Source organism: Lissotriton helveticus, chromosome 8 (assembly GCF_964261635.1).
Source record: "Lissotriton helveticus chromosome 8, aLisHel1.1, whole genome shotgun sequence".
Classification (NCBI taxonomy): Eukaryota; Metazoa; Chordata; class Amphibia; order Caudata; family Salamandridae; genus Lissotriton; species Lissotriton helveticus.
Window position 1 is genome coordinate 330,952,606 of NC_136069.1, and position 27,653 is coordinate 330,980,258.

Genomic DNA, 27,653 nt, shown 5'->3' on the forward strand with positions numbered 1-27,653 from the left:
AATGTTTGTTGCATAATATATCCCTCACAAATCTCTGAAGAGTTCTGTGCTCCGCTATGCTAGCAAGTAGGCCCAAATAACTTCCAAGTGGCCTGGTTTCGCTTATAGGGAGCTCTGTTGCAGCTCACATAAAGACAGTGACCTCTCACTGCCTTGGCCTTCGTGTCGGAGTACCTACTTTTATTAAGCATTTTACGTTGCTTTTATATTGCACATGTTCAAAAATGGAAAGTTAAGTGGATTCCTGTTTGTCGAACAGCTGGTTTCTTTGTGTGCATATTTTTGCTACCTACATCCACTGGGCATGATCCTCGCCTTCGAAATCTCTGATTAAGCGGGGAACTTGCCACTCAATGCTTGCACTGGCACTGCCTTTATTGTCCTTTCTGTAGTCTGTGAAAATTCTGGAGCAGCATAGCTGCTCTCAAAGAATGCGAGAAAAAAACCTTCTCTAGCATAACAGTACCTATAGTAGCAAGAGCAGAAATGTAGGTGGAATTAGATCGGTCATGCAATGTTATTTTTCTTGTTTTTTTTAACATACTAGTTGTTTATCTTTTGTTGCATGTCTTTCTACTACTGTTCCACTAGGATTTGGAAGTAGCTCTGCCTTTGGAAGCAACCCCACAGGCGGCTCCTCATTTGGATATGGAACTGCAGCTAAGCCCTCTGGAAGTCTTAGTGCAGGTTTGTATACAAAAACTTATTTTCCCTGAGGATGGCGCTGTCTGAGCTATCCACCATTTCTGCTTTGACATTCGCAGTGATCTGCCCAGGATTTGTAGATTGCAGGGCTTTTCCCAATTCTTGAGAGCAATGTGTCTACTTTTGAGGGAGTGGTCTTTATGAAAGGGAAACAAAACCTAATTTCTAAAATTGGACTTAAAAGGACCGCGCTGTCTTCAAGAGGGCATGGCATTTTGTCCTGCATATGAGTTCTAGGCAGATCACTGTTTCGACTACACTGTTAGGCTTTTATATTAGCAAGGACGAAGTGGTTGTTAGCCTACCGCTTAGATTTGTTCTGCGTAGGCTACACACGATCTATAGTGTTTTTAGTAGGCACCCGTTTACGCCATTTTAATGTCTGGCATTTTCATGTCTTATTAATGTTTAAGTGTATAACCAATAGTCATCTGAAAGTGGTCTGACCGCCCCTGGATGTCTTCTATTTCTGAAAGTTTTCTTTTCAACTGCTAGAATATTTGTATTTTTTATATCAATTATGCTTTGTTGTAATAAAATGCAGTATTTAACCCGATTCTTGACTGCATGGCTACTGCATCATTAAGTTTAGTGTTTCTTTCAGTTCCTGACCTATCCTGGCTTATGTCTTAGAAGGTTAGAAAGTCCCAGTTGATGTATCCATTCGGCTCCTTATTTTAGCATTTTGGCAGTTCTGATGTGTATATCACGAGTCTGTTGACAAGTGCATTTTTATAGTGACTTTAATGTTGTTCACCAACGGAGTAATAGTCTGTCGGACGATGGTAGTCTACCCAAAATTGATACTACTTTTGACATGAGTAACTACTACGCCATGGCACTGTGTTCACAGATGGTGACAGCTAATTATAGTATTGCGGGGCTCTGACATTTTTACCCGAATCCCACCTGGGAAGACTACACGCTGGTTCTTCCTGATAAATTCATGTAGAGCTGCATGAGTGGGGCCTCTTAATTCTGTGTGGTGTCTGAGTGTTTGAGTGCATGAGAAGTGGGGTGATCATGGGTTGGGGTCGCCCTGAATTTATGTAGCCCCTAAAGAAAGGTTTAGGTAGGTGTAAGGGTAGCGGTCTCCCTGAATGTGACCCTCCCTGCTATCGTTCACCTCCTTGAATTCTTTCTCCTTGTGCAGTCCTTGTGTGGACCCGAATGCAACTGTTTGCCTGGAATCCTCATGCAAGAGAAATGAACAGATCCTTTGTTGCTCTTGAACCTGTGGAATGAAAAAAATAACACTTGAACAAGGAAGTGTCCAGAAGGCATTGCCAGGTCTTCCCAGCTGTACAGCAGAAATTGACCTCATGCTCAGTCACCATATCCTGTCGTGCTGGAGAGACGATTACACCAACAACACCTAATTTGCCAGAGTTGTTTAGAAGCAAGCACACAGAACGAAGGTACCTACTCCCCTGCAGATTGTTTCTGTGGAGCTGGTCCCACCTAAAATGAAAGTGCACTTTGTTAGGATTGGTCTCACTAACATTTGTGTTTAGTTGGCGATCTGATTGCCCGTTTCGATTTGGGTCACCTGCTCAAATTTTGATTAAACTCACTCCTGTAGCATATCTAGTGTTTACTTTTTTCGTAATGAAAGCTCTGCGTGCCTTTGAGGACCCTTTCCGAATATTTGGATTCCTCCCTTCTAGGGGTAAAGACCATTGCCCTAGAATTAAGGACTAGGCGCATGCTACTAAGCCCTGGTTAACAAGAGGATCGACTGCTCAGAGTGCAGTGAGCCTATCTTTGGAGTGCCAACGCCTGAGATCAATCCATGCTCTTAAAGGTTTTTAGCATACTAAGTCAGGCTGAGATTAAAGTCTTCAGATCAATGCCTAGCATGACCCAAAAAAGCTGATTAACTCTAGCAGTATGCTTGAAGGAATACCTTTGTAGGTGAAAGGATTGTGTGGGTGGGTGTGTGTGTCTCTCCCACACCACCTTCTCCAGCCCATGTGATTTTCACCGGCTTTGGTGCAGCAGTTGTGAACTGTGCCCTGCATCTGTGTACCATCTGCACCTCTTCCCAATCAGGGCAGGCATCGAGGAAGAGCTTCTACCACCTGCCAAGGTCATGACAAAACAACAAGGCGAAACCAAAGGGGATGATGGACGGAGTGTTGAACATTGCAAACACTCACCCCCAGTCAACTGATCTGGGTTTAAACCATCATTCTTTAGCACACTCCACCACCCCAGTTCAGACATGGCCATATTCAAATCAGTCTGACCCTATCCCTCATGGGAACAGTCCAGCCCGAACTGTCAAGTCATGTTTTCTCTGGACCGGAAACAAGCATCCTGGGACCGGTTTCTGGCTAATCAGCCGTCATCAGCCAGGCTATCTTGAATCCAGTGGCAAAGTGAGCAAGGGATCCACCTCTGGGCATACCCTGCCAACTTAGGGCGAACAAAGCAAAACCAAAGGACACACCCCAAGTCAACTGATCAAGACCGTCTCTTCCGGCCGAAACGCGTCATGGCAACATGGTGATTGCAAAATAAAAATCACTTAGATGAATCTGGGTCTACTCTTGCCTTCTTCACGCAGAAACAGAAGCACAGGCAAGCGCGCTGATATATATGTGCATATATATGTGCATTTATATAGATATGCAGATGTATATGTTTATACATGTATGTTTGTGTGTGTATATATATATATATATATATATGTATATATATATATATATATGTATATATATTTATATATGTGTATATATATATATATATATATATATATATATCCATCTGTTGCCCTGCATTAAGGACGCACTCTGCAGAAGCCGCTTTTTATGTTTATATATATAAATGCATACACATATATACATATATATGTATGTATGATATATTTACATATAAACATGCATACATATATATGCATATACATATACACACACATATATATGCAAAGAAATAACAGCACATCCAGAGAGGCAGCAGTATCAGGAAAAGGCATATAAAGTGGCAGTTTTGTGGTCTGTCACCCGAGCATCCTTTTTTTATCGTCAAAAACCTCCTTCAATTTCAACGGCCTTTGGCTTAGTGTTTGATCAAATAAAACGATGTGCCATTAAATCCAAGGAAACGGGATTTGTGTTGAAAAGCTTACTCCGTGTTCAGCATTGCGTGGTTGGGGGTTCGTTATACATGCTTTCACTGTTTTTAGGCCTCGCTGCGAAAAGCGCGCTCTCGCAGAGAGAACTATTGCTGTCGTCTCAGCCGACAACGAGTAGGAATGTGGAGACAAGACCTGGCTGCGCGCGCAGCGTTGTCCCATAGGATAACGTTGGGCGCGTGCGCTTTTGCATGGCAGACAAAGCCGGATCGCGACGCGCGCCTCGTGGAATGCAGGGGAGTCTGCAGAGGGGCGCGCGGCGCTCTTCACGAGGCACGCGGCGGTGATAAACAGGCTGGCTGCTAACTGCAGACTTTACTGTGTCATTCCATCGTAGCCCCTTCTCTTTCTCCCTCATTTATTCTCTTTGTGTGCATCTCTCTCATACACATGAAGTCCGTCTTTCTTTATCCCCAATACAAATTGTACATCCACGTTAAAGCATTCCAGTTTAGAAAAACAAACACTTCAACACAATTGCTATGTGTAGCTCAGCATCCAACTATTAGTTCTTTCTTCTTTTTGTTAATCTGCTCAGCACAAATGTATGGATCTGTAATCTGTTTTCACGTCGTGCAAACGCCACTACAGGGCATTCTTCGACAAGGGTGTGGGCTCGAAAGCTCACTCACAGAGTGCGAGGGAGTGGAGCAGAATTCTAATTGCGTGTGCGTGGTGAGCTGGCCACTGCCCAGGGAGTGGGCCGGAGCGCACCAGAGTAGGACGCGGCGCGTGCCTGGAAGAGATGCAGTAATTAGCCTCGGAAATTAGGTTCAGCGAAGCATAGATGATGCCCTTCCTGGAAATCGGACTGAAACGTCCAGCCAAAGCTGGGCCTTTTAGCTGCGCCACCAAGCAACAAACGGCAGAGTAAGAGAGGGGGCGCCACACCCGGGAAGTCTCATCAGCCCGGTGCACCCATGCTAGGGCTGTACGTTACTGTCCAACCAGTAGAAATGATTGTTATTTCCCATGTTGACACCATGACCATAACAACTTTGTTACCCTGAGGTTACATGCACCCAACACATGCAGCATACACCTGAACACCCTCGTAGCCGCACTTGCACCCTTTCTCGAAGACACATGCACCTGCTCTCTTAAGAAGCGCTTTAAGCTGAATGAAAAAATGGTATGGGTTTGGGGGGGAGGGATCCAAGGGGCGTAGCCGATAGCGTGGCTTAAAACATGCATAACAATCTGTGCTTAGCATAGTGTGACACCTGCTTCTGTCATTGCATCCAGATATATAATACAACAATTAACATTACACCTGAATGGGGTACTGTTTTTTTAATGTTTTATATCGCGCAGACTCGTTCCTTTACATGAGCACCAGTTACGTTATACACCTTCATTTTTGGTAGGCACGAGCAGATTTGCAGAGAATCCATGGAAGTTGAGCGGACTCCGAGAATCAAACACGTTTTTTAAGACCTGGTTCCTCAGTCGGAAGCTCTTTTGTTTTGCGCCCCCCCCCCCCCCACTTTGCCCTATATGATAGTTAAAGCCAGCGCAGTGAGTCCTGCAAACCCCTCAGCACCTGTACCACTGCACCTGCTGCACTGAATGGAGCTCCGACTCTGCCGTCCTGCACCGGTTCTCCTTGAAACACGCCTATCTGCCGTGTGGCTGAGCACCGGGCCCCACCGGGATCCTGAAACTGCTCCTGTGAAAGGTAACTCCCCCTTTAGATATCTGGCATAATGAATGCCAAATGTTTGAGGTCTAAGAAAAAGGGGCGCAGGTGTGCTGTGTGGAACTGTAGGCTTTAGTACTGGAGCTGCTAGAGAGCTGCTAGACAGGTGCCCATGTCATGGTTCATTGCAGGGCGTGGTTGTGCTCCTTGCACATTCAAATCTTGGCTTCTCCTTTTGGTGATAGCTTGTCGCTTATGCGCTTTCTTTCTTTGGCCTTTTCCTACTAGGATTACCCTTGGACGTGAGGGCAGCAGAGATCTACCCACCTGTCCATTTAATTGCCTGCACCACAGTGGTCAATCTCATGCACATTCACTGGTTGGCCTCTTTGTTTATCTGCTTCATTCTCTGCTCCGCAGGCCCCCATCTCTCGTCTTATAGACTGGACTGGAGGGGCTTCTGCTGAAACACTAGTGCTTTGATTACCAGCTGAATCCTTTGTCTCCCAAGACTCCACGGGTCCCTCCATTCCTGAGTTTTGCTCTCACAGACAGTGTGTCCTGGTGCTTCTGTCCAGTCAGGACAATAGAAGTGAGCCAGAATTACAACATTTTAAGATCCTTTTTTATGTATTTGTATTCACTCATTTACACCCCTTTAGGTTAACATAGCCTTAGCTTTACTGTACAGTTGCTATAGAAGCTTATAGAATGGTTTAGTGTGCACTTTTTTCTTTAAATTATCACTCCACTTACAAAACATAACTAAAAAACATTGCCATTTACAATGTCAATAGCTCCAACTCCAATAAATGCGAGACCTATTGCATTGCAAATGCTTGTTAAGTTTTGCCAGTTCTTCTCTTCTGCACAGTCACTTCTGTTAGCAAAGAAAGACCTACGGACAGGAAAAGGGACACAAGAGCACCCCCCTCCCCGGGGCTGGGGAAGTAAAAGAAAGAATACAATCTTGGCACCCTACACACTTGCTGCGTCCTCATTAGCACACACTACAGCGCTACTTTCTAGCTCGGCCTGGTGTGTGAGGACAGTTAGAGCCTGTTGGTGAGAGTGTGACAAACAGTGCCTCTAAGCAGAGCGCCCCTACCTAAGATCCTGTGAACAAATAAGTCTGTGTACACAAATTACTGGCGTCCCTTCACTGCCAGCGGGTTCCCCTTCACCTGCATGTTAAAGCCCCGAGAGGAGCAACTCCCGGGCAGGGAGGCGGAGTAGTCACACAGAAGGATTCTTCAAAAGAACAGCTAGTTTGTGACTCATGGAGTGAAGTGTAAACAGAAGGGGTCCTGGGTGCCTGCGTCTGTGCTGCTGAGTTGGAGGGGGCCTCTTAAAGGGCTGGAGACCCTGGAATTCCTCATTTTACTAGCTGTTGGTTTGTTTGTTACATTCCGCTTTTTGCGGCCTGGAGTTTGCAAGAAAGATTATTTTGCGATAGTGAAGTGTTTTATGAGGCAGTTCCAAGTCTCCGGTTTCCTCTCTGCAGTAATACAGATTTTTTCCTAACTCGCTCACCATGGCCATGCGTCCTAAAAGAGGAACAAACGAGAATTGAGCACGACATGTAGCATAAAAAAAATCCAGAGGATCAAACATCATACCTGGTGCAAAAGGGCCAGGTTAGCTCCATGTCAGCACACCATGTATTTAAATAAAATCAAAGAAAACAAGTGTACATAGTACGTGTGTCGGAATATATACAGGAAGCCAAACGCTGAAAATACTGGCACACCTCTGGAATAGACCATTAACGCTCTATTTTACTGCCAATAGGAGAGAGACGCTTACACAACGCTGCAGCACAGCCCTTACCTCCTGCACAGCCAGCCAAGAAATCCATCGCCATGCTTGCCGGGTAAGCAGCTCAGCACTTGAGACGGCAGCTGAATGGAGCTCAGGTTTAGATGCACTGGAAGGCGTAGCCCAGGGGTGTAACACAGGCCCCCACAGCCCACGCGGTGCGGGGGGGGCCCGAAGCTCCAGGGCGCCCCCTTGGCACTGCACTCTGTCCGGAGAGCTCCTAATTGAGCCCGGTCGGGGGCCCTCTACATACCTTGCATGGAGGTACCCTCAATTTTCGTTACGCCAGTGGCGTAGCCCTGATACACAGTAGCACAGAAAATGACGCGTGTGTCTGTGGGAGACAGGTTCTCGGCACCGAACGTCACAGAAAGCACAAGTAAACTCTGAATCAACCAGACTCCGAGAACAAACACACAGTATTAACTCAGAACTGCTTCACGGTAGCAAGAACGTCTGATCTCTACACACACTTGTCCAGTACAGGAAGCCCACGCAGTCTTGTAGCACGCCTTTCTGCAGGTCACGAGGCTGATAAACAGTGAAAGAGGGTTTCCATAATTCCAGTTCTATTAATGACAGAGCGCAGGTATAACGTGTAAGGGGTTGCTCCTCTGTTCCAATGCAATTGGTAAACAAGTCCGCGGTGGCCGGCAGCCACAGCTTCTTTCCAAGCAGGATTGCATGCAATTGTTTAAAAAAAGAAGTGCAGCAAGATAATAATAAACCTACTGTGTCTCGTTGTGCCGGTAAGAGATCCAATGCCGCTAGGCGTGGCTAAAAGGAAACAGGTTGGCAAGAAGGAGGGATTGACATGCCTTCGGTAAAATCATTGCACTCCCTTTGGCATAATTTGTGATTCCAAACGACGCGCACTAAGGAAAGCTGAAGGCGGAGCTGGGACACGGCTTCGGAATCCGTATTGATTCCAAAAAGCCCTCTGCATGGCAAGAGCAACGCATGCGCTGCTTTCGCCAGGCCGAGACCTAAAAAAGGGCACAGACCTGAAACATGTGAAAGTGACTCCTGCTTAAAACCACTGCCCCTACATAAAACGTCCAAGGTGACAGTCAATTGGTCGAATGTATATGCTTTGAGTGGTATTAAGCCGAATCTCAGGTGCATTAGTTGAGATTGTACTATAAAAGTTTATAGGAAGTGATAAGTACACAGGAAGAGTTACTAGTTGATATAAAACAATTTTTAGGTCAGCGAGCTACATGGTATTAATGGAACATACCTCCTCATGGGCTAAGAAGAGCTTCCCTTGCTTAATCAGCAATTTGAACAGACTTTTCTGGGGCAAAACAGTCTTCAAGAGGTCTCGATCTACCAGATGGTCTGTTGCTAGCTGGATATGCTTGTAGGTACCAGATTTCGGATCCTGTGTAATGTCCCACAAGAGTTGTTTAAGCGATTCCTGCCCAGTTATTACAAGATTGAAGCACATAGATAAAAATCTGGTGTATAATGCACAATTTTGTTAATCCAGTTTAAACTCCAATCGGATTTATGCTTTTACAGAACATGCCGGTAACTTGAATAAGTGCTTATAACATTGGCATTGAGTCATGTCAAGCCAACTTGTGATACGATTTAAATAAACAAATGCTTCATATGCTAGTGTGGGCATTAGTTTGCTTTCAATAACTTTGTGGCTTGCTGTCAGATCCAGACCTGAGAGATTTTGATATAGGCGCTTGAAAGCAAAGGTAAGGGCCTAGGCTGGTGTTGCCAGAGCTGCAAGTTGTGGAGTTGGAAGGCCACGTTCATTAATACAGACTCCTTGGTACTTGATGCTAGATGCTCTTTTAATCTCTATTGTTTTTCTTGTTACCGAAGCTTAAGATATTCGTTTTCGATGTGTTGATATCGATGTTGATCTCACACTACTCAGCCAGAGATGTTAATACTTTGAAGACCAAGTGCAGTCTGAGCCAAAAGTATTGCATCCTCGGCGTATTGTAGCATATGCACCCTCTGTGCTTGGAGCTTTGGTGGAAAGCAGTTCGTTCTGCCGAGGTAGTCATTCAGATGCACAAGATAAAGAGATTAAAGAGTAAAGGAGCCAAAATACAGCCATGCTCAAGGCCCCTGTTTGTATAAATCTTGAATAAGTAGGCCCATTTGCTGGTCATTCATACTTTGACCCATGTATTTGTATGGAGACTCCTAATTGCATCCAGTAGATGTGATGTAATCCTCCATCCATCCAGTTTGGCCCACAGCCGGTCTCTATCTACTTTGTCGAAGGCTGTTTCTAAATCAATAAATGCACTACAGTGCCGCCGAGGGCCCCTTATAGTCGCATTATTAATTAGTATCGACATACAGAGTAGATTGATCTCCATACCCTGCTCCTTTTCAAATCCAGTGTCTGTGGCAGGGAATATTTTATTCCCCTCCACGTCTGAAAGGGCGATGAGTGTAAAAATATCAGGCTTGTCCAGTGCACCCTTCTTATATATTGGGACTAGGAGGGATCCTCGTCAACTCTCGAGCACCAGTGCATTTGTTTATTAATATCGCTCGTTTTCCCACAGCGTATCCCCACTTTGCGCCCCATCCTGTTCCGGTTTCACTTTTGCGGCCATTTGGCTGTTGTTGTGCCTCGGAGCCCGTCCTCTCCACCCCGCTCCCGCCCCCCAGCTGCACCTCCCTCCCACGAACTGCTTAGGCTTGCCCCGTCCCCAGAAGCGCTGTGACCATCCCAACGCTCTCTGTGGCGGTCGCTCCCCACGCTCCCTGCTGACCTGTGATATAACTGAGCAGTGATCCTTTACTCACGCCATGCACAACTTCTGCCTGTGGTATCGTTGAGCTGCGCTCTGTGCTCTGCGCCTGATTAACTGCTGCCTGCCTTACGATTGAGCGCTGTGCCTCGTTAACATTGGTCCAATTATTGTGTTATGCATTTTGTGCTGTCCTAGTCTGTATCGCTCGATTGTGTAAATTAGACCTTCATTTGTTTATTAATATCGCTCGTTTCCCACAGCGTATCCCCACTTTGCGGCCCATCCTGTTCCGGTTTCACTTTTGCGGCCATTTGGCTGTTGTTGTGCCTCGGAGCCCGTCCTCTCCACCCCGCTCCCGCCTCCCAGCTGCTCCGCCCCCTCCACTATACACATATGACGGATGCACCTGCGCGCAGCGTTCACGCACAGCGGTCGCGCCCCATGCGCGCCGAAGGGGCGCCAAAGGTAAGCCCGTCTACGCCCGTCCGCGCCTGGACCGCGCCCAGTGCCAGACCCCTGGTCCCCGCAATATCCACTCCACCCGCATTACATACGCCGCCGCATCCCTCTCTGCACTTAACCCCGGCCGACCTCCAAACTGCTACCAAGCCACCCCAGGACACACCCATGGACCCTTCACCTGCCACTCCTGCAAGTTCGACTGCATCAGGACCCGCACCAAATACACAAACTACAAACAGAGCTCCGACACCAACCACCTGAAATGCATCCTGCTCAACACCCGCTCGGTCCACAGACACGCCATTGAACTCTGGAACCTACTCGACACTACATCGCCGGACGCCGCCTTCCTTACAGAAACCTGGATGAATGCATCATCAGCTCCCGACATCGCCATAGCCATCCCGGACGGCTACAAGATCATCCGAAAGGACCGCACCAACCAAACATGAGGTGGCATCGCCATCGTCCATAAGAACACCATCCGCATCACGACCAGTTCCGACGATAACCTCGCTGCCGCCGAACACCTTCACTTCCAGATACACACCGTCCCCAAGACCACACTCAGAGGCACCCTCATCTACAGACCACCAGGACCCCGCACACAATTCAGCGAAGACATCACTGACTTCATCAGCCCACACGCCCTCCCCTCCGAGGACTACATTCTACTAGGAGACCTCAACTTCCATCTGGAAAAGAAAAATGACAGCAACACCACCACCCTTCTGGACAACCTGGCCAACCTCGGACTCAAACAACTGTCAACACCCCCACCCACTATGCCGGACACACGCTCGACCCAATCTTCACCTCCAGCAAGCACATTTCCTTCAATCACACCACAGCTCTCCACTGGACGGACCACAGCTGCGTTCACTTCAACTACAAAAAGACCACGACCCACAAGCCCCCACAACCTATTCCCCGAAGAAACTGGAACAAAATTACCACCGACCAGCTCTTCACATCGCTTCACCAAAACCCTCCTGCCAAATCATCGGACCCAAACCAAGCAGCCACCAACCTAACACAATGGATCACCCACAGCGCTGACGAACTAGCACCCTTGAAAAACCATCAAATCAAGCAAGGTAGCAAAAGAGCCCCTTGGTTCAACGATGACCTTAAGAAATCCAAGAAGCTCTGTCGTACCCTCGAGAAAGCCTGGAGAAAAAACCCAACCACCGACAACCTGGCCACCTTCAAGAACGCCACCCGCAAACACCACCAACTGATCCGATCCACCAAAAAATCAGCATTCAAGGATCGCCTTGACAACAACGCCCAAAACAGCAAGGAACTATTTAACATCGTCAAAGAATTTACCAACCCCCCCGCCGGCACCAACGACATCACTCCCTCACAAGACCTCTGCGACTCCCTAGCCTCATTCTTCCACAACAAAATCGCCGACATACATAACAGCTTTGGAAGCCAGTCCGAAGACCAGTCCACTCCACCCACCTCCGAACCAAAACCACCCTCTAACAACCTTTGCGCCTGGAACCCAATCACCACTGAAGACACCATCCGACTGATGAACTCCATCCACTCGGGATCACCAACCGACCCATGTCCCCACCACATTTTCAACAAAGCAGACTCCATTATCGCACCGCATCTCCGTGACGTCATCAACTGCTCCCTCAACTCCGCTACCTTCCCGGAAAGCTGGAACATGCCGAACTCAGCGCACTTCTGAAGAAACCCACAGCAGACCCCACTGAACTTAAGAACTACCGCCCCATCTCGCTCCTCCCATTCCCTGCCAAAGTCATTGAGAAAGCCGTCAACAGTCAGCTCACCGCCTTCCTCGAATCCAACAAATCCCTCGACCCTTCACAATCCGGCTTCCGAGCCAAACACAGCACCGAAACCTCCCTCATCGCAGCAACAGACGACATTCGAACTCTACTGGACAACGGAGAAACAGCTGCCCTCATTCTACTTGACCTCTCCGCAGCCTTCGACACAGTCTGTCATAGCACCCTCATACAACGCCTCAGCAACGTCGGAATCCAAGGAAAAGCATTGGACTGGATCACCTCATTCCTCGCCGGTAGAACCCAGAGAGTCCGCCTCCCCCCTTTTAGATCAGAGGCCACCGAAGTCATCTGCGGCGTCCCGCAAGGATCATCACTCAGTCCCACCCTCTTCAACGTATACATGAGCCCCCTCGCATCCATCGCACGCCAACACAACCTCAACATCATCTCCTACGCAGACGACACCCAGCTGATCCTCTCCCTCACCAAAGACCCAAACTCCGCCAAAACCAACTTACACAAAGGAATGAAAAAAGTAGCCGAGTGGATGAAGAACAGCCGTTTAAAATTGAACTCGGACAAAACGGAAGTCCTCATCTTGGGTTCATCCCCCGCTGCCTGGGACGACTCATGGTGGCCACCAGCCCTGGGAACCGCACCCATACCTACGGACCACGCACGTAACCTGGGCTTCATCCTGGACTCCTCCATCTCGATGACAAGACAAGTCAACGCCGTCTCATCATGCTTCAACATCCTACGCATGCTCAAAAAAATCTTCCGTTGGATCCCCACCGAAACAAGAAAGACGGTCACCCACGCACTGGTCACAAGCCGACTGGATTACGGAAACACCCTTTACGCCGGAACCACAGCGAAACTACAGAAAAAACTCCAACGCATCCAAAACGCCTCAGCCAGACTCATACTTGACATCCCCCGTCAAGCTCACATTTCCGGTCACCTGAAAGACCTCCACTGGCTCCCTGTCAACAAGAGAATAACGTTTCGTCTCCTCACCCACGCACACAAAGCCCTCTACGATCTAGGACCCGAATGCCTCAACACGCGACTGTTCTTTTACACCCCCACCCGCCAACTACGATCGTCCAATCAAGCCCTCGCCGCAATTCCGCGCATCCATAGATCCACCATGGGGGGAAGATCCTTCTCCTACTTAGCAGCCAAAAGCTGGAATTCTCTCCCCACCCACCTCCGCCTTACACAGAACCACCTCTCCTTCAGAAAGCAACTAAAAACTTGGATATTCGATAAATAAAGTACACCCCCTCCCCAAGCGCCTTGAGACCCTCTGGGTGAGTAGTGCGCTATACAAATTTTTGAACTTGAACTTGTATTAGTAGTTACACAGAGTAGTCAAATAGGTGGGCCATTTATCAATTGCTTCCTTAAAAATATTTGCAGGAAGGCCATTGGGACAAGGAGCAACTGTTGCGCAAATTGATGCGAAAGCTTCCCAGTCCATTCCGTCCGTGATTTGAGTCAAAAGACCGCCTGCAGGGCTGAGCATTCTATCAGTGTTTGACCGCTGAATATTCTCCTGGACAACGAGTTGGTCAACATGCTTTCTTTGTGAAAAGGTTATTTTCCTGTATCGAAGGAGCTAACATGCCAGTTACCACTGTTCTACAACAAAAAGAGTAAACTCATATTACTGTTTAGTTTCTAATCAGCATTAGAGTTTCCTCACGATCTTGACATAGCAAAGGCATTTATTGGACTGACTACCGCCACATCAAAGACGTTCAGACTTGTAAGACAATTCATTATTTATCTCTACTCTTTTTCTCTTATTGTATAAAAGGTGAGTTAGGTTTATACTATACATGCCTTAGAGGGATATGCATGCCTTAGAGGGATTTGTACACTGAATTCCACAGACAATATACAAATATTTAATTTCTACACAATGATATGTTAAAATTACTTATACTTTGCTACATTCGGCACTGCTGTGGTCTCCTACCACTAACGGAAGAGACATACAACATCTGTATTCTGAACAAGGATAAGCTTGAAAAGATTGTCATTAATTAGCACTAAAGTCTTCCGATTCCCCTTCCAGACTCGATCTGGAAACGACGATGAAGCATGCTGCTTCGACCCCCGCTGCTGATTTCAGCATCTCAGCCTTACATTTGATACTTTCTGAATTCAGTTCTTAATCCTGGTTTGAAAAAGAGTTCCTTGTCTATATGAGTATTGGTGCATACAGTGGAAGAAGTGGTGCTGTTGTCTACTCCAGGTTAGGTCTCACGACTAGTTGGGAGAATTAATTCTGCAGCTTGTTTTATGATGTCCAAGTGAATATTTGAGGGAAAATTAATTTCCCAACTTCCCAAGATCACAATGGCACAATCTTATTTTAAGAGATTAGGGCTTGTTTGTCTCCAGGGTTTATATCTCTCTTATTCAGATGTCTTGTCTTTTTCTCTTCAGATGGAAACATAGAAGACTGATATAGTTTTTAACCTTCATAAGGCTCTAACTTATGTCTTTTGGCTGATCTCCAAAGTGGTTTAGATACATATCCCGATATGGAATTGCCTAACACTTAAAGTCCAGCTTCTGCTGAACAGGAACATAGTGCAGCTGGAGCCGGAAAGGCAGTGGAGAATCAGAAAAAGCGTCAACAGAAGTTTTATCTTTTACAGATATTTTGACATGGAAGCAGATGTCTGATGAGATCATTCCTTTTATTGAGACATTAAAGGATCAAGTTTAATATCCATGGTCACAATGTCAGTCTGTTACCCAGGTGTTTAGATAAGTTTCTGGAAAATTTCAGCCTTTCCTATCTGATCCTCCTTTTTTGTTCAACCATCCAACTCTTAACATTCTGATGAAAAAGGCTTTTCCAAGCGCAAAATATTATTCCTGACAATCCTAAAGATAGGAAATAAAACAGGTTTTCTTATACAACTTTTATGTTCACCAATTTGCTTGCGCTTTATGGGAATTGATGGTTTAGACAGTTCCATCTGTCCCTGAATATCCTAGCGGTCACTTCAGGGAATTGCTATCCTTTGGCACACGTTTATTGAGACCTTTTGTTTCCTTGAAAGGGTATCCAGTACTCAGGACATAGTTTTGTTTTTAGACAAGAGTCCTATTCAGCGCAGGAGGGAGGCTTGGCAGCTTTCAAGTCTGAAGGCTACATGCATATTTCTTGTGCCTCATGCTTGCTTCGGGATATGGTGCCTTCTATAGACTCTGCAGTGTCAGTGGGACCCATTTCTTAAAGGATGAGATTTTCTTAAGTGTCAAGTGATAAGGGGTGGAATTGTGTGCACCTCCTGAACATTAAGTTGTTCCATTCACCTTGGCCAGACTTAACAATGGGAAGCTTCAGGAAGTAGGAAGGAGAGCTTAGCTCCTATGTCCCTGCAGGAGAGGCGCCTAAAAATTTACCTTTTGGGTCTAAGAACATTGGCTTGCTTTAAATGGTACCTTTCTGAGTTGCACGTCGCACAGATGCAGAATCTGGCAGACTATATACTGTGATGAGGCATAGAACAAGCAGTGGGGGGTGGGCTCAAATTCCTATTGTGGCAATGCTTTGGCAGTAGAGCATAGACAGGAGAGCGGAATTATTTTGTCTTCAGCTCATCTGGTGACGAATCATAAGTGTTTCATATGGTCTACCAGAAATAGTTTTCAAGAGATAGAGCTTTTTGCACCAATATTTGTCAACAGTTTTTTTTTAATTTGAATTTGAAATTGAATTGAACTCTTCATTCTGCATTTTGACTGCTACCTCTGATGCACAGGGTGGGTCTCAAAATGTTATCATAAGCTTCAGGTGGTTCTGATCATTTTGGATTAGGCTCGTCGCCAGTGGTATCTAGACTTTTTCATTGTAAAGTAGTGCTTCTAATTGAAAATTAGTCGCATCCCCGGTGCACACCTTCTCTCCTTGGTGGTAAAACAAGGATTCCCTTTGCAAATTAAATGAAAATTCTTTGTAACAATTTCAGTTGACACGGTTCTTTTTTAATCTTGTGTTTGTAAATCGTCCTCATGATATTATTTTCACTCCATTTTATACAATTTCATTATCTGACATCAATGCATCTTATTCTTTTACTACAATGCATTTCGGGCATTAGATAGCCCTTCATCAGGGAGCATATGCTAAAAAAATGAATAAAGCAGAACATTTTGAATACTCAAGATAACATCCTATCTGTTAACCAAAATCTACAAAACATCATTTGTGAACTCATAAGCGTATGTCATACGTGATTTGCGTGCCCCGTGGTCATGCTCCAAAAGTGCCCAAGTGAAAAGTGATGAGAAGTGCTCTACGACGATAATTAAATAAGTAAATAGGTGCTCTATGGCAAAAAAGTAGATAAACCACAAACGCAATGTTGCTCGTACTTACATGTCGGTGCTAGAAGCTTGACTGTCGTTCTAGTCAACAAAAACAATCCTGAAACAGTAACGCGATGATTAGAGTCAAACTTACGGGTGTAACGTTATATGCCACTCATAATGTTTCTAAACACTTACTTGTGGGACGCAAAGCGTCTCTTCTAATTTTCGTCTGTTGTACTGAAAACAGCTCGGAAAATCGCACGGAAAAACGCCACTTCCTGAAAGTGATGAGGAAGCGTTTAGATAGGTGCCGAATGCCGATCTCGTTCCTGACAGGGTAGAAGAAATACTATGGTGTATCCCGATCGTCTGAAACGTTGAGTGAAGTAAAAATGAATAGGTGGAAAATAAATTAATGGTGATAATTTTCAGTGAAAATAAATCCCATGAAAAAATAGGTTACATTGGAAAAATTGTATTGGAAAAATTGTATTGAAAAAATAGTATTGAAAAAATATTGTATTGAAAAGATATTGGCATATCATGGTTTTGGGACATACAAAACAACATCATGAGACAGGTTCAAAGCCTATGTAGTACATGCCTACATGTAATTAAGTTCAATATATATCTCTGGACGGCATTGTAATTTCTAAATAGCACAGTCATCATAGATAACATGAAAATTCTACACGATCATTCAAACCAAACGGTTTGTGAGAGTTCATCTTATAAATCCAATGGTTCTCCCTCTGGAGTAGCTGTTGATTATTGTCCACACCTTCTCTTTTCAATATTGTTTCAAGAATAAGAAACTGTAATTGAGATACGTTATGATTTTCTTCACTAAAGTGGAGTGCTACCGAAGACTTCAGGTTTTTGGTTCTTATGTTCGATTTATGTTCATTGATCCTTATTTTGATCTTTCGCTCAGTCTTGCCAATGTAAACTTTGCCGTACAGGCATTTTAGCATGTAGATCACATTCGATGTATCACAGGTTGCATTAACTCGTAGTTTAATTTTGTGTCCCTTCATGGGATGTTTGATGGTATTACCTTTGATAATATTGTTGCAATTGCCACAATGTAAGCAAGGTCTGGTTTCTCGATGTATGATAGGAGTTTCTCTTTGTGTCTTGAGTAATTCACCCAAATTTTTCCCTCTGGTGAACGCGAAAATTGGAAGTTTTTCAAATATAGAATTGAAATCTGGTTCAGCTTTTAGAATTCCCCAATGATTTTTGATAAAAAATTTTAACTTAATGCTTGATGTTGAATATTTTGATACCATCGTAGTTCTCGTTTCTTTCATTTTTGACCGTTCTTTAAATAAATCCTTTCTTTGTAGGTTCTTGACCCTTTCTTTTGCTGTGTGAATAATTTCTTTAGGATAACCTCTCTTTTCAAATCTCTCACTCATTTCATCAATCCTTGCAATGGCTGTCCTGGGATCTGATGTGATTCTTTTGACCCTCATCATTTGTGAGAGAGGTAAATGTCGCTTGAGCGCTTCCTGATGAAAGCTGTTATAATGCAAAGTGTTATTTCTATCTGTGATCTTGCGATATATATCAGTCTCAATTCCCTCAGTCGTTAATGTGATTTGAACATCTAGAAAGGTGATGGTCTTATTCGAAATATCCCAAGTTAGTTGGATTCTTTCATCGAGTGCATTCAATTGTTGCAGTGCTTCTTCCAATTTTTCTTTAGTGTGTGACCATATGATAAAAATGTCATCTATGTACCTCACAAACATTTTAAGGTTGGATGTCCAATTGGCATTATTTAATATGTTGTTCTCTTCATACATCTTCTTGTAAATGTTGGCATGTACAGGAGCCGCGCAGTTTCCCATTGAGGGCCCTACTAATTGTTGGTACCATTTGTTGTCGTGCTTAAAGTAGCTTTGATATAGCGTAAAAACCATTAATTCCATCAGGAAAGTCTGCATCGGTAAATCATAATTAGTTGTGAGTATTGCCCGTTCCATTTCTTCAAGTCCGGAACCATGTGGAATTGATGTGTAAAGTGATTTAATGTCTGCTGTGCACAAAAAGACTGGTTCATCTGGTTTGATCTCTGCTGCGTTGAGTTTCGAAAAAAAGTCAGTTGTATCTCTAATGTTGGTAGTAATTCTTTGGACTGTGGGTTGAAGATATTTGTCTAAAAAACGACCTATCGGTTCATGTTAACTTCCTCTTGTAGAATCAATGGGTCTTAACCCCTTCGGGGCTGATGACGAGCTCTGGTCGTCATGGGCGTAACCTGCGCTACGCTGATGACGAGCTGAGCTCGTCACGTAACGCGGGTTTTTTAAAATCTCAGCGCGCAGCGGGAAAACCGATAGTGCGCATGCGGTTAAAGGAGGGTTCTCAAGGTTCTTATGAATTTTCGGCGTCATGTAAAATGACGGGCTTCTAGGGTGTTTTTTAATCGAATAGTTCTTCGTCCTTTCATTAATAACTCCTGTGTCTTTTGCTCTTTGTATAATTTCTTTCAATATCGACATATATTCATTGGTGGGGTTCTGATCCAATATTGCATATGTAGTGGAATCTGAAATATGATCTCTCACTGTTGCTTCATACATGGCAGAGTTCATTATTACCAAGCCTCCCCCTTTGTCTGCTTTTACGCAGATAATGGTTTTGTTATTAGAGAATTTTTTTTTAAATATCCCTCTCTTTGTTGGTAATATTCCTTTTGGTGGTTTGTTGACACTTAAGTTTCACTAAGTCTTGTTTCACCAGAGTCTCAAACAAGTCTAACGTTTTGTGGCTCATTGGGGCCAAGAAAGTACTTTTTGGTCTCAAACCTTTCAGTTGATCCGGTTCCTGTGTTGTTGGTTTTGGAGTGATGTTATCAAAAAAATGTCGTAATCTAAGTTTACGCATCAATTTAAATAAGCTAATTGCAAGTTCTAAAATGTTGGTCTGTGTCGTAGGGACAAAGGATATCCCTTTTTGTAGTAGTGTTAATTCCTGATTAGATAATGTATAGTCTGAGATATTGATCACTAATTGGTCTTTATTGTAGTCTTTTTCTTTTCTTTCTGTCTGGATGACGCACTTCTTGTATTTGGTTGCTCTCTGTCCCCTCCTGGGTCGTCTGTTTGGTCTGGGCCTTGTTCTAAAAAAAGGCGTTTCCGAAGTGATCATTGTTGCAGAAGTTGTTGCAGAGCCTGTCTGTGTCTCCTCAATGTTGATTATGGTTTGTCTCTTTGGAGGCTGTTGTCTGCTTGTAGATGGTTTATTCAAAACGTAACTTTCCTGATGAAGAGGTGTCAATGTACTGTGAGTATGGTTGATTCCTTCTTCTCTGGGCATATACATCAGCCCAGGTGTAAACCTCTCCTAATTTATAATCAAGAGTATCACGTCTGAACTTTTCTGTCATTGATCTCTTGCGTGTGTTTGACAATCTGTTCATTGATATCCTTCAATATTGTGGCTAATTCATCCGTCGACATCATTCCTGACAATTCTTCAGTGATCTCTTCCATTTTTTTTGTGAGTTCATTCAAAATTTCAGAAAGTTCCTCAATGATCAGTAAGATTAGATCCAATGAACATTTGTTCAGGATAGCATACCAACGTTCTTGGAATTTTTTGGAATTCTTACATAAAGAAGGTTTGAGAGCAATTCGTAGTCCTCTCGGGATGCGCTGCACCTTGTGATATCTGATCATTGTGCTAGCATGTAGTTTTTGATTCACGTGTCTTTTGGATATGTATAGTAGTTGCTTTATATTTTGTTCTTTGGTCCTGTTCGATGTTGCTTGGTCTATCTCTTCATGTATAAGTGAATATATTTTGGATGCTTCATCTTCTTTATATGCAAAAGTTTCTGCCCTAGCTTCAGTGCTCTTTGAGATGCCGTCGTATTGCATCTTGAAGTTTTATAAAAATTGTAGGAAAAAATGTAATTATTGTGATCAGTCGTATTGAATTGTATAGGCGTGCCACTTGTCATCAGGGACAAGAAATGAAGTAGACAACAAAATGGGTTTTGATGGTTAGTGCACAGCCTTAGTTCAACATCTTTATCGTACTTTGGTTTAAAGTTCTGGGTGCTGCCTAGGTCACGTCATCTGTCCAAGGACGTCTAACCAAAACATTGTAAAGTAGTGCTTCTAATTGAAAATTAGTCGCATCCCCGGTGCACACCTTCTCTCCTTGGTGGTAAAACAAGGCAAATTAAATGAAAACTCTTTGTAACAATTTCAGTTGACACGGTTCTTTTTTAATCTTGTGTTTGTAAATCGTCCTCATGAAATTATTTTCATTCCATTTTATACAATATACTTTTTCCTCAGCTATGCAGATACATGGCCTTTCCTTCAAAGAGAGCACCTTCTAATTTAGAATGGGGGTCATTTATTCCAGGGTACTCAGTCTTTGTGCCCGGACCTTCAGGGGTTAGCGCCATCTTCTAATTGGCTTTTGCTTGAGGTATTGGTTGCTCTTAGTTCATTGATGATGGTAGTTCATTCTAGAATATAGTCTATCCTTGAATTCCTGGTGCACTGGATATTCTGTTGATCCTTTACAGCCTCAGACTATATACGTTTTGCAGTGTTGAATGGTTTTTCTCTTGAGCAAGAATCCTTGTTTAAGTGGCTGTTGGTAAATATTGTTGTAAATGTTTGCAAAATAAGCTCCCCCTCATTTCCTGAAGCCTTTTTTGATGTCCCAGCCTAGCATTTGAGTATAATGTTATTCTTTGTGATACGTTGTCTGATGGGTTCTCCAATTAAACGCTTTAGCAACTGGCTTTCTTGGTATCTATCATTGTTGCTAGCATGTAAGCTTCTGCCTCTGTCAGTGGCATCCGTTGGCAAAGTTTTATAAAGACAAGTTGAGTCTACAACTAACACCATCTCTTTTGCCTATATAGTATTGGAGTTGTGTGTTTTAAGCTATTCCAATGCCATCTTTCTTTGCTCCTGTGCTTCCCTTGAAGAAGGAAGAGTGGCAAATAGGCTAGACCATAAGAGGGCTTTAAATTACTTCATATGTGGGTTAAGTGATTTTTGGAGGGATGACCTGTGTGTATGTTTCGAGGGTCCAAAATAAGGCTCTGCTGTTTTTTAGCACACCAATTCCAGTCTGATTACTTTGCTGGTAAAACAATGTTATAGGCTGGCTGGGAAGCCTCCACCTGGAATTGTGTATCTAATGCCACTAGAGGTGTTGCAGCTGTATTGGTGCTATTGATTCCTGGATCCATGCAATCAACTTGTAATTCTGCTAATTGGTCCTTGATGGGGAGCCGTGCTCACTCTCAATAGGGCAGTATTACAATCATGTTTTTTTTTATGGAGGGATGTTATCTTCAAACCATTTTCTTTGACTATGCTGTTGGACTGTTTAAATACAGCCTCTTCTGAATTTGATATACATAAGTAAAACAAGTTACTGAAGTGTTGGGAGGGTAAAGTCGGGATGATAAGAGATGGACATCCCTGTCCAGAGTGCACAACTGTACTGTTGTCTGGATTCCTAATGCTGAGTTTCTTTGTCATAGGCAAACACGGATTATGCGTGTGCGTTATGACGTAGGCCTGTCTTGCAGATTGTGATCTTGTTGGACCAGGAGTGGTGTCCCGGAGTGCGACTCAAATAGTGGTGGAAGGCTACCGCCTGCACCAAGACTCAAGCAGCACAAGCGCAATGGTAGCAGCATACTGTGAGAGATCAGTAGTATTGAATAATTCCTTTTTAGCTGTGTGACTGAAGTTAGGCCTACAGCCTCTATCACCTTTTTAAAAGTTCTGCTGCTGTGTGCTTAACTCACCCTTGGCCTACGTCAGGTAGATGTGGAGTGATATACAGTGCTGGAGTAGTGACTGCGCTAGATGTACGTTTGCCTGGGAAGAGTACAGTACTGGGATAGAGCAATATGGTACGCTATATGTGTAGTTAGTGTATGTACTGAGCATGTATGCCTGCGGGAAATACATTGCACAGCAGATGTAGTGCAGTGTTTGTCAATGGAAGCATGTACTGGGTGTATGTGTGCTTGCATGAAGTGAAATGTATGAAGGGTGAAGTATTGTGCAGCACACATGGTGAATGTGCCTAGTGGAAGTGTGTGTTTGCAAATAGCGCACCATGGTTCAATACAGAAAAGTGACAGTGCTGAAAAGTGCGCTCACACTGAATGCGCATGTGGAATGAATGTCTCACTCTAATGGCACAATGCATGGAATTAAGAGTGTTGGACAGTAAGTGCTCTCTGAATGTACACTGGATGCAAGTGTGCCTGCAATGGTACATTTCATGACGGTCCCTGGGTTCAATTTGAGGTAGCCCAGGCCTGGCAAGAGGAGTAGAGGGCACCTCTCTCGACAAATTTGTGTATTGCTGCATTGCTATGAGTGAGACACAGGAGGAAGAGACTACCCCTTTCCATTTTAAAAGGGTGCTTGTTGATTCAGTGATAGATATCAAGGAACTGGACTGTTAACATTTCAGGAATGGGATGGGGCTGATAAGGGAATCATAAAGAGTAGGGCTGGGAGCTCAGGATTAACCTTTTGATGCACATATCACTTTGGCTGAAATTCAGGTGTGAACTCTGGCCACTCCTATGTACTTTGTTTTTATGACTGTCTGCTTCGGATTCTTGTCTGCTGTGACAGGCAGCCTTTCAAGAGGAAAGATGTAAAGGAAAAATGTACACTTCAAAAGAAGCAGAATCCCATCATAAAACTTCAAAGACTCAGACCCTGGAAATGGACTATAAGAATGGGAAGTTGAGACCCCCAAAATTTGTCATCTGCCAAGCAGCCTTCTGAGAAGGGGAAGCTCTGCAAGACTTCTGCCCGTGACCATGACAGGGGGCAAGGGCCTGCTAAACTTCCTGTTAGGTTGAGAGAACATCACCCAGGGGGGTACCAAGAACACCTGGTTTGGAGCACCATCGCCTGTCTGCTTGCAGAGACCACTGTGTCCTGTGAGGGAGCATGGTCGAGTGGGGAGCCCTACAGAGAGGACTCCCTGAGCGAGGTGAGAGGGAATGACTGTGCAAAGATCAGGTAGTTACCTGTGAGCAGAACTGATACAGCAACCAACTTATGCCAGGAGAGGGCCGGAGTGACTTGAGCAGTGTCACGAGCACCACCACGCTGAAAGCGCCAGATCTGTATCGCCTCATTGCTCTGCCCCTCCCCCCACCAGCGAGGGAAGATTGACTCGCATCGTTTTCAATGAGCAAGAGCTGCTCCTATAGCTGGAAGAAGCCAGTAGTGCAGCTTGAGGGGGAAAGCTTGCGCGGCGTGTTTCACTGGCAGCCCAACTTTGCTGAACAGGGTCAGGAGGACTTGCGAGTGCCCGCGGAGAGGGCACTTGCTACAACTCTAATCGTTTCCATACCACCAGGTCAGACCGTGTAAGACTAGAATTGGGCCTGTGGAGTCCAAGGAACTCACTGCTAACTGTGCTGCGGCACCATAGATACTTTTGTCTAACTTCTTCGGAGCCAAAGGAGAACACTTCAGTACTGCCTATTAGTGATTATCCCTGGATGCTGCCACTAGTAAATGGGGAGTATCGCTGACCACATTATAAGGAATAGGGTGAAACTGGGATTTCCCTGACAGCTACTAGAGCCCCAACATCAAGGAGCTTGTTGTGTTATTGTTCATGAATGTGGTTGTTACTTTGAATGTGTAGGGTTAGCAATAAAAAACTTATTTTTCTTACAAAAGTAAGTATTGGACTGGACATTGATTTATTGTTCATACGGTGTGCTCTTTGAGTTATAAGATATGTTCACTGACATGTATCTACACTTCCACCCCATTGCTCTCCCCTCCAGGAAGCCTTTGACTGCTCGTCCACAGCTACCACTGAGAGTCAAGTACAGAAGGGTTACTAGGCCCAGTTGTGCAGGATCCATCGTAAGTTGAGTCACTTGGCATCAGGAGTAAAAAGCCCCAACCACTACGGTTGGGCCCAGTAACCCCTGCATGCTTGATGCTAAATGCGTCCCCCATTGCCCTCTGAAAGTGGTTCTGACATGAAGGATATGAGGTCTCCTGCAGATTCCTTCATGCTTTCCCACTTGAAAGAGACATCACCTTTGCGTGTGTAGCACCTTAAATAGCAGTTGACAAGTCATTTCAGACGGTGCTGCGAAACTTCACTGTGGACTCTGAATACTGCTCCCTGATACTGTTTAAGAGCTGCGACTAAGAAAAGAATAGTGGAGTCAGACTGGTTTCTGGAAGCAGGTTCAAGTAAGGAATGTACGGGAGTTGTCACATCTATCAAAAAGCTTTTTTTAAGGTAAATAACTTAATCTAATAGAGACTACTAGCCACAGATTCCTTAATGTAGAATTAGCCCCTGGCGTTAGACTGGATCCGGAAAACTTTTTCCCACAGCATCCCTACGCGCCGGGGGGGACGGCATCACGTTGCTCCACTCATGCGTCGTACATGATGTCAGCGAGGTCATATAAGTCCCACCCCGGCGCGCCTACGTCAGTTTTTTCCTTCTCTGCGTGCAACGCGGATCCGGTCTCTACTCTGGCCTGTTTGGGGCCCTTTTTTCTTCCTCATTGTGCTATTTTTTTGGTGGAACAGTGTGCGAATGACTTCGGGCTTCAAGACTTGCACGTCGGGTGGGCGTCTTATGTGGGCAACTGACCCTCACCTCATTTGTATGTGGTGTTTAGAGGAAGATCACAGCACCACTGATTGTGAGGCGTGCCAATAGTTAAAGCCGAAGACGCTGCAGGACTGCCAGATGAAACTACTCTCGGCGCGTCTCTCAAGGTCGGCTTCATCCCCTCGTTCAGCCTCAGCAGATGGCTTCAGAAACGGCCGTTGTCGTCCTCCTTGCCCTGCTCCGATGTCGCGAGAGCGTCGCTCCCCCCACCGTTTCCCGGTGAAGGGGCGTCGAGAGTCCAGATGTAGACATATGCGGCAGCTTTGCAGACCTCGCTGGCGTCTCCTCCTCCTGGGTCGTCAGCAGATCCCTTGCCTTGCGCGGGACCCTCCGCGGCACCGCCGGCGACTCCAGCCCCGGGTCCGACTGGTTTGGATCCAGGCTTGGAGGATGTGGTGCTGTTGAGGTGCGGTCCCTTGGGGGTCCCTCCTTCAGACCACGGCACCTCTGCCTTGCCGCAAACTCCCAAAGGGAGTCCCTGTGGTGTTGCGGAAGGTCGCCGGGGCTAGGGTCGCATCCCCGAGCCCTGCTTGGCCCTCTGGGCAGGCGGAGGCCTTTTCCCCGGTGAGCTGACGCCGCCTCGGCGTCGGCACATGCTGGTCCGGGCGGTGCCACAGGGGTCGGTGGACCCTCCTCGTCCTGCTCTGGGTTGAGGCTGGGCAGGGACCCCTTGCAGGCAGCTGCCGAGTCGGAGGGCGAGTCGGAGGTTGAATCGTCCCTGGCGCCGCCGCATGGGTCGTCGGGCCACCTCCGTCACATCCTGGGCCGCGGCTGGCGAAGGGCTTCGTGTCACTCCCCCTGGTCCCTCTCGTACCTCCACTCAGACGGCTGCCTCGGTGGAGGTCGAGTCAGCGTCATTCCAGCGCTGCCCCTTGGCCTCTTCGGCTCCAGCTCCCGCGGTGCGATTTGGAGGAGCCCTGTCCAGCGTCTCCTTCAGCGCTAGATGGTGTTGACGTCTTGCCTCAGGCAGCGGACTCTACGGCACCACACAGAAGTCGTGCCGCAGATTCGTCTTCGGGCGCTCCCTCTTCTCCTGAGGTTGGGTGCCTGCCGGTGTCATCCTACCCGGAGACAGGCCGCTGTGTGGTGTCTTTTTCACCGGGCGTCATCGAAGGGCGGCTCCCCACCATTTTCGAGGCCGAGGTGTTTGCTCGAGGATCTGCAGGTCCCCCATTCTTTGGTTCCTTCTGACTTCCAGGTCTGGCCTTTGCCCGCCCCCGCTTGGCTACGGGGACGGCTGCCTTAGTTTGCAGCCATCGCCCATGGAGGAGTTGTTTTCTCCACCGCGGGTCCCTACGGAGGCGTGTGCGGCCTTCGCTCACGCAGTGTCCACGGCTGTGGGCATTCTGCGCATGGGTGACCCAAATGCTCATTTCACGGCGGACCATCTCTTGGAGGTTCTCCACCAGGGCTCTGGTGGAAGGGAGCTGTTGCTTCCCTTTGAGGGTTCGCTCCTTTCCTCCCTGATGGGGGCTTGGAAGCGCCCTGCCTCTGGGGATCTGGTGCCTCAACACCTTCTGCACCGGCACCTTCCTGCGCCGCATGAGCCGGCGTGTCTTTCCCTCCACCCCTCTGCCTCAAGTCCACTTTTGCGGACTGACCTTCCCTGCCACCACTGTTGACTCCGCCGGAAGGCCCACTGGCTGGACTCTTGGGAGCGCAACATGTTCGCCTCGACCAGAACTACCCTGCGGGCCCTTAACACCTTATGTGTGTTGGCTAGGGCCTCCTCTTGTTTGTGGGACTCAGCTGAGTCTTTGGGATCCGCATCTTGTTCAGGTGGACTTACGGCATCATTCGTTGGATGGCCAGGAGCTAGCGACGTTTACTCTCCGTTTTGCTCTGGACATCTCGGAGGTGCCGGGCCATGGCTTCCTGAGTCGCCCTCCGTCGCCATGCTTGGCTTCGGGACGGCGTGTTCCCTGAAAATATTCGGGAGCGGCGGATTGATCTTCTGTTCGATGGCAGCCTGTTATTCCATGCCCTGGCGGACTCTGCCATCCAAAGGTTCCTGGCAGGGCTCTGTCCTCCTCCTCTGCCTTATCCTCCTCCTCCTTCCCCCCCTCAGTGTCTGCTGTGTTGAGCTGGTTCTGGACCTTCTTTTGGGCTGGTTGCCCTTGCTGTGGATTGTTTTATGGCCATTCGAGTCCTCCTTGCTGGGACTGTGGCTTTGTTGGCTGCTGGACTGCCCTTTTGTTGACTGTGTGTTTTTGCTGGATTGTCTGCACAGACTTGGCCCCGAGACTAGGCCTTCTGTTTTCTCTTGGGCTGCTTGACCAACCTTCCGCAGGGTTTTTTTTCCCCCGTGGCTCTTTCGTTCTTTCCTCTGCTGCGGAAATTCCTTCCAAAGAGGATTCCCATGTCTTGGG

General features: G+C 46.1%; 1 protein-coding gene across 2 annotated transcripts in view; it reads left to right on the forward strand.

Annotated features, from left to right (window-relative positions):
• The window catches only part of NUP58 (nucleoporin 58), a 429,593-nt gene that overhangs the window by 392,726 nt on the left and 9,214 nt on the right, over positions 1 to 27,653 (forward strand). Inside the window, exon 15 of one of the 2 annotated variants that reach the window (XM_078657109.1) lies at positions 592 to 687. The exons of the other annotated variant lie outside the window; for it this stretch is intronic. Coding sequence (XP_078513235.1) covers positions 592 to 687 — 96 coding nt within the window. The remainder of the gene's footprint in view (positions 1 to 591; positions 688 to 27,653) is intronic. 2 annotated transcript variants of the gene reach the window in all.